The 10,273-nt window shown below is 38.6% G+C and overlaps 1 protein-coding gene across 1 annotated transcript; it reads right to left on the minus strand.

Annotated features, from left to right (window-relative positions):
- Nucleotides 1-327: 327 nt before the first annotated feature.
- Nucleotides 328-9,777, minus strand: LOC135464802 (myosin-M heavy chain-like). The gene is made up of 9 exons (XM_064742357.1): nt 9,391-9,777; nt 7,731-7,883; nt 6,004-6,087; nt 5,620-5,765; nt 5,284-5,398; nt 5,001-5,102; nt 3,173-3,325; nt 2,633-2,848; nt 328-2,429 (listed from the first exon to the last, which is right to left on the minus strand). The coding sequence occupies exons 1-9, from the start codon at nt 9,730-9,732 to the stop codon at nt 2,307-2,309; spliced, it is 1,434 nt and encodes a 477-aa protein (XP_064598427.1). The 5' UTR covers nt 9,733-9,777; the 3' UTR covers nt 328-2,306.
- Nucleotides 9,778-10,273: the final 496 nt, after the last annotated feature.

Consider the following 10,273-nt stretch of genomic DNA (forward strand, 5'->3'; position numbering starts at 1 on the left):
GCGGTGGACGACCCCAATGGGAAACCAAGTTGGTGAGTTCATGAATAGCTGGGGAAACCAAACATACGGGCTGGTTGGGTGTCCCGGTGGACAACCAAGACAATACATTTACAAAACGATTGAGAAACGAAGAGAAATTGCGAAATGACTATTACGAAGCCAAGTAGGTGCGTTTATGAATAAATCTAGTTGGAGAAAGCGAGCATTTGCATGCTGATTGGTTGGGCGTACCGGCGGACAACCAAATTATATATCAGATAGTGCAGGGGTATACTATGGATTTCATTCTGAAGGAAAGTATGACAAAAGCAACTGTAATTTCGGTATTCATTTAAGTATTTTTATTCACGAAAAATAATCTCTGCAAAATACATTATTTCATATCGACATTTGGACATTTCGACAAAAAAACATGACGCTTTGTAAGACACTTTGTAACAAACTCTATAAAGAATTATTAACCATAACGGATTAGCACACTTTTCAGGCACACATTTTCCTGTGAACCCGAGATTATACAATATTATACAGTGGTGTGATACTGCTCACACATGCGCATACACATTAGTTAGCTGTAGTGACAGTAAAGCACGGTGGTGATAATTACCTAACGCAAGTGCGCACAGTTTCAAGAGGAACTACCAAGCTTGTCATCCGCACATGGATCACAACGCGTGTTTCCTCCAGAATATAGTTACATTTCAGGCACATGAGTGGTCTGTTTTCCCGCTAAGCGGGAGGATATCTCAGCAAACAGTTGACGCGGATGTATATTAGCACTATATGGCTGTAAAAAGGCGTATGAACATGGACTGTTCATAGTTGACTGTATATGGGAATTAAAGGAACTTGGTCCAATGAAAATCCACATCAATGGGTTTAAGTCATAGTAAATCAGGGCAAATTCAATCTTTCTTTATTGGATCTTGTTAATATTTTGAAAAAATAATTATAAGCCAACATGACCTTCGTCTTTTTTTTGCAGCGGCCAGCACTATAGATTCAACAGCTAGTGTTTGGCCAGGACTTTTGCCTGTGTTAGCTGTGTCGTTGAATATGAACTTTGGGGGGGGGGGGGCAAAGAGGAGTTTTGTAGTCACTTTTTTCTCACTCTTTTTTGTAAGTATGTTCCACTCACTAGAAATAGTTTCAACTCCAAATACAAAAGTTATCCCAATAATATAAATATATCTAATAATTCAAACCCCATTCACATAAAGTCTCGTTTTTCAGCTCTACTCAACAAGCAATCTTCAGACAGAACTTTGATTCTTTTAATCGTCGTCCGCCATGACTACGAAACGCAAATATTTTCTATTTCTACGACGACACGATATCGCAGTAATACATGGCATCGTTGTAACTACATAGCATTGTAAATACCATACGACATCGCTTTAACTACATGATGACGCAGTAACTAAGTAATATCACAGTGAGAACAGGCTGTTACAATAATTTTATGATATCACAGGGACTACTAGAAGAAATTTCCTCTTGCCAAGAACTAAATGTTGAAGCTTTGTTCCCTATCGGTTCAAAATAATATGACAAGATGTTCAAGTAAACGCATGTGATTGGCTTAAGCTGTAGGCAATAGGTTTAAGCTGTGAGCGATAGCTATGGAGAAATAAAATAACGTCGCGAATAACTATTTCAATTCGCTAGTATCTCACAATATGCCCTCTTCAAGTAAGTAACAAAACAAAACAATAAATCTTTGCAATTCAACTTCCTAAGGTTTAGTCTAACAACAGTTCTAGAGTCACAGAAGTGAAATGCTTTGGGAAAATCATTGTGAGTAAAGCCAGTGTTGTCCTTCTTTGATTGTTCTGACGAAACGGTGCAGTTCTTTCGTCAGTATAATGTTTCAAAGAATACTCTGCCAAACGCGACGAGAAACAAAAAGTGACACGTTTTCGTCATCACATGTTTTTTCGTCACGCATTCTCCCTCTGTCATTAAACGGAATGCAAAGTTCTAGTGCGCGTACCTCCAGAGCATCTTCCGTGGTCGTCACTGAAACATGTCTGCGTCGCACTACTGTAAGCACAGCTTCGAGCAATGTTCGTGCTTCTAAGCACATTCAGTCCAACCAACAGTTTCAAGATAGACTTAGCTGTCATTTAAGCTCTTTCCAAAACGACATTTTCCATAGCTTTCGCGCGAAAAAACCGTCCTTCTTTGGTTTGAATCGTCACGCAGCAAGGTTTGTTCCGTTGGGAACAATAAAGCCTTTGCCAAGGGCAGCTGAAGCTGGGGTAGCCAATGGTCTCTTGTTAACCAATCCAATGGGCTTTTAATGGTCATGTGATGTTCTGTAATGTGATATCCGGAAGTGCGTTTCTGCGCCTGGTCAGACGCCCCAGTGTCCTGCTTTGCCTTTTCAAGTGGTAAACCCATACTTGTGACTCAGAAAGGCTCTCAGTCTGTAAAAGACAACAAAATATTTGGTTAGATCCAAGTCATAAAATTCATGATTTCAAATTCACAGGATTGAGTTGATTAACACGATTTGTATTAAGTGTTTAATAATGTGATAATCTGGAAGTTGTTTGATAAACAAACCCTAAAACTGTTTAATTGATAACATGAAACATATAAATGGGTGCCAGGTAATCAAAAAACGTACCTTAAACACGTAGGTTTCACCATTGTTGTTGTCCAAAATTTCAAACATCTCTGAGGAGTCCGAACTTTCCAGAATGACGCATTTCTCCAAGAAAAACGGGTCCCGCACCATAACGTATTTACCGCCCTTTTCTCTCAGTAAGACCAAAGCGGCTTGCGCTACAGGCGTGGATTTTGGAGACGAAGGGCGCCCGTCCGGTGTCGTGTGCGAAGATGACTAAAATCATAGATAGACAGAAGATAACATTTGTGTTTGACTGAAATATAAGTTGATGAGGATGGAAAACTCAGATAATATATAAGTTTCATTTAAAGTTCCATTCCTGGCTCCAAAGAAGTGATAGCATTGCCTTGACTTTAGTTAAATCTAAACAGAGCCTAAAATAAGTTTTATAGGGCAAAATCAAAAAGTAGGAGACCTAAACATGCTCATAAAATCTGTCTGATTAATTCAATGTTTAATTATTGCATTTTCCGAACATTTAACTTGTTCTCGGATTTATAAACAAGAGTGCCGTTTAATACGTCGGTTGACAATTACCTCGTGTAAGGTGAGGAAAACTGAGAAGACGGAGCAGAATTTCGTGTGCTTGCTTTTCCTCGCGGACACCTCACAGCTCTGCGCAAACTGCATGTTGTTGACAAGCGTATCTGTGGTATATGTATTCTCCCAGCCTAGGTGTTCGAGTGCAACCTGCAATAAAGAAAAGGCGTCACATATATAACTTTGTATATTCATATTTATTTTTTTATTTATTTAAATCTGAAGGTGCTCTGCGTTTTACTCAAAATATTTCACTTATGAGTGGGGGCAAGCAGCAGTTTGGGTAGAGATTGATATTTATTCCCAAGACAAAGCAACAGTATGGGTAGAGATTGATCTTTATTCCCAAGACGAAGCAACCGTATGGATAGAGATTGATCTTTGTTCCCAAGACGAAGCAACAGTATGGATAGAGACTGATATTATTCCCAAGACGAAGCAACCGTATGGATAGAGACTGATCTTTATTCCCAAGACAAAGCAACAGCATGGGTAGAGATTGATCTTTATTCCCAAGACGAAGCAACAGTATGGGTAGAGATTGATCTTTATTCCCAAGGCAAAGCAACAGTATGGGTAGAGATTGATCTTTATTCCCAAGACGAAGCAACCGTATGGGTAGAGATTGATCTTTATTCCCAAGACGAAGCAACAGTATGGGTAGAGACTGATCTTTATTCCCAAGGCAAAGCAACAGTATGGGTAGAGATTGATCTTTATTCCCAAGACGAAGCAACAGTATGGATAGAGACTGATCTTTATTCCCAAGACAAAGCAACCGTATGGATAGAGACTGATCTTTGTTCCCAAGACGAAGCAACAGTATGGGTAGAGATTGATCTTTATTCCCAAGACGAAGCAACAGTATGGGTAGAGATTGATATTTATTCCCAAGACAAAGCAACAGTATGGGTAGAGATTGATCTTTATTCCCAAGACGAAGCAACAGTATGGGAAGAGATTGATCTTCATTCCCAAGACGAAGCAACCGTATGGATAGAGATTGATCTTTATTCGCAAGACGAAGCAACAGTATGGGTAGAGATTGATCTTTATTCCCAAGACGAAGCAACCGTATGGGTAGAGATTGATCTTTATTCCCAAGACGAAGCAACCGTATGGATAGAGATTGATCTTTATTCCCAAGACGAAGCAACCGTATGGATAGAGACTGATCTTTATTCCCAAGACGAAGCAACCGTATGGATAGAGATTGATCTTTATTCCCAAGACGAAGCAACCGTATGGGTAGAGATTGATCTTTATTCCCAAGACGAAGCAACCGTATGGGTAGAGATTTATCTTTATTCCCAAGACGAAGCAACAGTATGGGTAGAGATTGATCTTTATTCCCAAGACGAAGCAACAGTATGGGTAGAGATTGATCTTTATTCCCAAGACGAAGCAACCGTATGGGAAGAGATTGATCTTCATTCCCAAGACGAAGCAACCGTATGGATAGAGATTGATCTTTATTCCCAAGACGAAGCAACAGTATGGATAGAGATTGATCTTTATTCCCAAGACGAAGCAACCGTATGGGTAGAGATTGATCTTTATTCCCAAGACGAAGCAACAGTATGGGTAGAGATTGATCTTTATTCCCAAGACGAAGCAAGAGTATGGGTAGAGATTGATCTTTATTCCCAAGACAAAGCAACCGTATGGATAGAGACTGATCTTTATTCCCAAGACAAAGCAACCGTATGGATAGAGACTGATCTTTGTTCCCAAGACGAAGCAACAGTATGGGTAGAGATTGATCTTTATTCCCAAGGAAAAGCAGCAGTATGGGTAGAGATTTATCCTTATTCCTAATACTTACCCTTTTAAGCTCCATACGTTCACAAAGGCTAGATCGTTTCAGAAGAGATCGTTTTCGTTTTAGTTTCAAACTTCTTCTCGGAGAAAGTGCAAGACGTGTTCTCTGTAGATAATAAAGATAAATTATCAGTTTAATAATATTAACAAAAATCCATTGAAATAAAATATGTCGATGTAAATAGTCATTGTATAACACATGTTTAGAGGCCAAATAGATGCAGTTAAATTCGCACCTACTTAACAGCCACTTTGTAAGTTAATTTTAGCTAAAAACTAAAGCTTACCGTATTTATATGGTCAATGATATCCTCAATCCTCTTTTGAGCTTCGATAATGGAATCAAAATCCGCATGATTTGATGACGTAGCCTTGGCCAACCGACTTAGCAACAGTGGATATCTGTCAAATCAAGATCGAAAACATTAGCATAGATATAACAAAAAAACTGAATTCCGATCAACAAAAGAAAAAACGGTAAGAATAAAACAGGCCATGTATACCAATGTCTGCATCGAATGAATTTATTCTCATAAAATTATTATTAATTTTTTTTTCTTTAGTGAAAATTTATTGCCATTTAGTGAACCATTTAGTGAAATGGTTTAAAATATAACACTTACTTTGTCAGTCTCTGTACAGGGCAGACTAAGAATGATTTCAGACTCATGCGGCGCAGTCTCGAATTCTCCGTCTGTGCAGACTCCAGAAAGTTATGCAAACTCTCCTTCTCTTTCTCCAACTGATTCAAAATGGCGGATGCTTGAGCCTGTTATACAAAAAAATGCCTTTTCTTTAACTTCATATGTTTTTTTTTAATTAAATGTAATGCAAATGGTTGCTATACTTCACCTTTGCTTATCCTCATATAATGAATTAGTTTACTAGCAACAACATTCCAGATTTCTTCTGCTGACAATGGCGAATTTTGCACTTTTAATAAACATTTTCTCAACTTGAAATCGTAATATTCTTTCGATATTCACGTTGATTCTTTTAATACATACCTGATTGATACAATAGCTCTCGAACGCCAGAAGCAATGAAGTGGACCTCAAAAAAAGGTCTCCAACGCCCACCATTTTGTAGTCCTATAGGACGAAAAAAATATTTATATAGTCCTATGTATATGATATTGTACAACTAAAACTGACAATATAATTTAATATATTTGATTATCCAGGTTAATATGATTGAATTGATTATGTGGTTCCAAATCCACATTTAATGAATTTGTGCATCGTTAACTGTGACTCAAAAGTTTCTTAGTCAGACGCCCTACAAATTCTCCTTTACTTGCAATACCTTCGACAAAACAGTACCTTGAACTGGGAACAAATTAACACACAAAAAATGTCATAGTTATTTTAAGGCTGACGTTAATGAAACCGTCCGCCACTTGGTTTGCTTTGAGCGCCAAAAATGGCAACGTATCTTTATATGGGATTTGGAGAAAGGGTTAGATTGCAGTGAAGATTTACATTATTAAATCCAACGGGATAAGGCAAATGGGAATGCTGCGTGCGCAGGTATGCCGTAAAAGTGAGTGGTGTGTTTGATTACGGTGAGGAAAAAAATAAAACCACCTAGTTGTCTGACGGTAAACCCGCTGGGCCCGATCAATACATGACTATGGCTTCCCGTTCGCTGCTATTAGCTTCTGGCAGTCAACGAATATTGATTTTATTTCGTCTGACGACACAGGTACAGATTTTATGACCCTTTACACGATTAATGACTCTTCTGTAATGCTATTACGTTCAAAATTTGTTTGCATAAGGCTCGGGGCGGTTTGAACTGTAGGATTTCCAAACAAAACTGGAGAGCACGGAAACCTTATATGTTTCCCAGTCATGGGAGTTTTTTCTCGTACTAATTGAGGAAAACGGATATGTGTGAGTCAGTTAGACTAGTATATCATGTGTTCGGTTGTACTGGCAGGCTCATTCATTGGTCAGCTTAACCAGTAGTTGAATGATTTCATCGCAATTTTAAATTGCATATACTGGAATAATGTTGCTGTTTTAGATTGTATTTTTTTTAAACGATATGTTTTTTTTGTACTTTCCTTAGTTTATTTTTTTTCTTCTGTTTTAGGGATGTCATTTAGGATCATCGCCTCCATATCTGCGTCACACCGCCCTCTACCTTTTCGTTATTCTGCTCATACAAAACAATGGCGGAAAATATTCGGATCGTGACTATCACAATCGTGACTCTTTCCAACCCAAAGTACTTCGATAAAGATCGCCATTGTCCGCTGGAGTCAGTATTAACTGCGGTCTATTGAAAATGCAATCTGTATTTGGAAATCAACCAGGGTGCGCTCCCCTCAGATCTGATAATGCATCGATCAGTATTGATCAACTATTGATCTGCTTGCCAGCAAAGTATCGCTGTTGCTAAGCAAGACTTCCGGTATGAAATGAAGCAGCAGACCCGGATTAAATGGTTACACAGCCAACACCAATGTTGGCCTGAGAGTGTTTATTTTACCGACATAACACAACGGTTAGGCTGCCAGTGACAACGTATTAAAGTGCAAATTTCTTTTGGATGTGACGAGATAACTATAAAACCAGTCAGATTAATGTATGTCGAATCAAATAGCAAAGAAGCTTGTTCAACGACTGCAAGTACATTAAACGAAACATACCGTGAGATAAATTTTTCGGGAAAACTTTTGGGGACTTTTGTACGATAATAATAATAGAGTACAAAAATATGAACTTACGTTATCCCCGAGTTTCTGTGCATTTCTCAGAACATGGGAAAGTTCCGATGTCATTTGACTGTTAAGATCAATCAATTCCTCCAGATTCAAGAAAATCGACATCAGTTGATCTTTGGAGAGTAGTTCAGATGATTGAAGAGGGTGTAGAAATTCCTGAAAAAGAGCACAAATGGCAATCTTAAGAATGAAGTTTTACACAAATTTGGTCAAAATCAAAAAAGGTTTTTTATTCGAATCCAGCTTCAGTTAGTTAAATTTGTCATATGACATATTAATTATATAGAAAAACACCAATAGAATAGTCATTTAAGCAAATAAATATGCAAGTTTCCTGAAGGTGCTTACACCTTTCTTCTTGTTATATTTACTACTCAGGCAGGCAATGTTTTCAACCATAAACAAAATTTCCTGGAATAGTAGAAGAGTCAGAGTTCTCAGAGACAAGATCTTAAAGCTTCTTTTATCTATCGTTTACACCCATATGCCGTGGCATTAGACAGTGTTATCCATAGTTCCATATTACAAATGTTCAAATGATCACTTTCCCACGATAAAGTTTTCTGTAGCTTTACTTGCTAATTAATATGGTTTCTTCCTTCGCACAAAACCCTTCAATAAAATTCTTTGGAATGTTTTGAAATTGGTAATTCATAAATTCTTAAAACTTTGGACATATTCTGTGTTTTAATAACTCATGGGAAGAACAGGTGACCAAATACACACCATAAATTAATCTTTAGATTTTAATAGAAAGTATGTTGTCTGAGTGGTGCTAGAATGTATTTTGGTATTGCGAGAGATTTTTCTGTTAAATATAGGACACATACTTATTGATTCAACATCATAATTCTATTAGACTAACTGGATACATTCTGGCATCACTCAGGTAACAGACTTTCTGTTAAAATCAAAAGATTAGTTTTAGTGTGTATTTGTTTAATTTTTTGAATGTTTGGTCTAGGAGAAAAGAAAATGATTTTTACCAAAGGGCCAATTTTGACACACCGTCAGGTGTTACAACAGCTTCCCAGAGATTTGTAGCACAAGAAACAAAATATACAAGGCATAATCAACGAAAACACCACCTATAAAAGGTACCATGGCAACATGTACAATACGGTACAGTTAGGCACGTAATCATTGTCCAGTTATTTCTCAGGAAGTTGTGTAAATACGAAGAACATGACATTACCGTTTTCCAGCTATATAGGAGAAACATGTTTCAGAATTCAGAAGCAGAAATCTCGTTTACAGCAAAAATCAGACAACACGCCATAATACCTTTCATCGGGTTAACTTTGCGATCTACAGCTAAAGAGGCATTCACAAACACCAATGCAGATCAGACCGATCTTAAAACAAATCCACATTGGCAGTTTGGATATGTGGTTATCTAGTTAGATTTTTTATCTATATAGAGAAAAAAAGGCATTCAGGAATATCATAGTATATCAGTATCATACAAAAGCCGATAGTCTGATATGGTTGAAAGCCAGCATCAGGCTGAGCTGACAGGGCGAGGCATTACTTACGGTAGATCAAAGATTAAGAATAAGTAATTACCCACACGGACTTCCCCACCCAGCTTTAAACCCACCACACCCTCACCATTACCATCCCTACATTCTCTCTGCCTTCTAACAACACGACTTTAACTTACCTCTTTTAGGAGCTGCAAATCTTGACCATAACGTATCTCCGTGTCCAAAATCTCTTCAATAGTCCGTTTCCTTTCGCTTTGCTTTTTCTCGCACTTCGTGCACAGTTCACAGTTGCAGTGCGACAGGTAACAATTGCAAGTGTCGTGGTCAGCTTTGCAACTGCCGCACTGGGGAGCGCCTTCCGTATGTCTACCCATGGCGAATAATGTGTTGGAAATGTCACTGATGGAACGCTTTCGCATTTGGCAAGAAGTCACCAGGCCGGTTTTTCTCTCCGTCGCCTCTTGCCAGATCTCGGTATCGGTTTGGCCACAGATACAATCCTTTTGCGCGCAAAGCATTCCTGTATTCACACTGGAAACTATATCAACACCTGGTAAAGCCCAATAGACTGTAGTCTTGTGGAACCAGTCAGTCACTGAAACTCAGCAGCCAGCCAGCTCTGTGCTATGAGGAATCGATTGAGAATCGTCTGATGGCAGAGAGACGCATCCTGGGCCTTATATACGAACAGAGCTGGAGAGTTATCCAATCAGCGATCAGCCAACGGCAGACGCAGTAAACAGAGAGCTTTGATTTCAGACAACCTTGGACACTGCGTTGCCAAGAAGTTGTAGCTTCCAAATCCTTAGGGAAGGGAGATCATCCATGCTTAGGGTAACGGTACACTAAGTATATCAGCGTTCGGTCCAGAATTCGGTTTTGCCACGATATAGCTGAAGTATATAGTGCGAGATGGCCTTTATCTGTAATTCAGGTCAGGCTTTCAGTTGCCAACGGAACATTCTGGATAAAAGTTGAACTTTTCCGCAACAACATTTCAAAAAGGAAAGCATTCTCTCTTAATTGTATGAGCAAATGCTTCCCGCTAATGCTGGGTTG

The sequence above is a fragment of the Liolophura sinensis genome, chromosome 4 (genome assembly GCF_032854445.1).
Source record: "Liolophura sinensis isolate JHLJ2023 chromosome 4, CUHK_Ljap_v2, whole genome shotgun sequence".
Classification (NCBI taxonomy): Eukaryota; Metazoa; Mollusca; class Polyplacophora; order Chitonida; family Chitonidae; genus Liolophura; species Liolophura sinensis.

Bases quoted from the DNA above. Each gene is read 5' to 3' on its own strand.
- LOC135464802 (XM_064742357.1), bottom strand. From the start codon at position 9,732: ATGCTTTGCGCGCAAAAGGATTGTATCTGTGGCCAAACCGATACCGAG. The intron at 5,103-5,283 runs GTAAGCTTTAGT...TATTATCTACAG, and splicing joins TCATTGACCATATAAATACG to AGAACACGTCTTGCACTTTC. The intron at 2,430-2,632 runs GTACGTTTTTTG...TGTCTTTTACAG, and splicing joins GTGAAACCTACGTGTTTAAG to ACTGAGAGCCTTTCTGAGTC.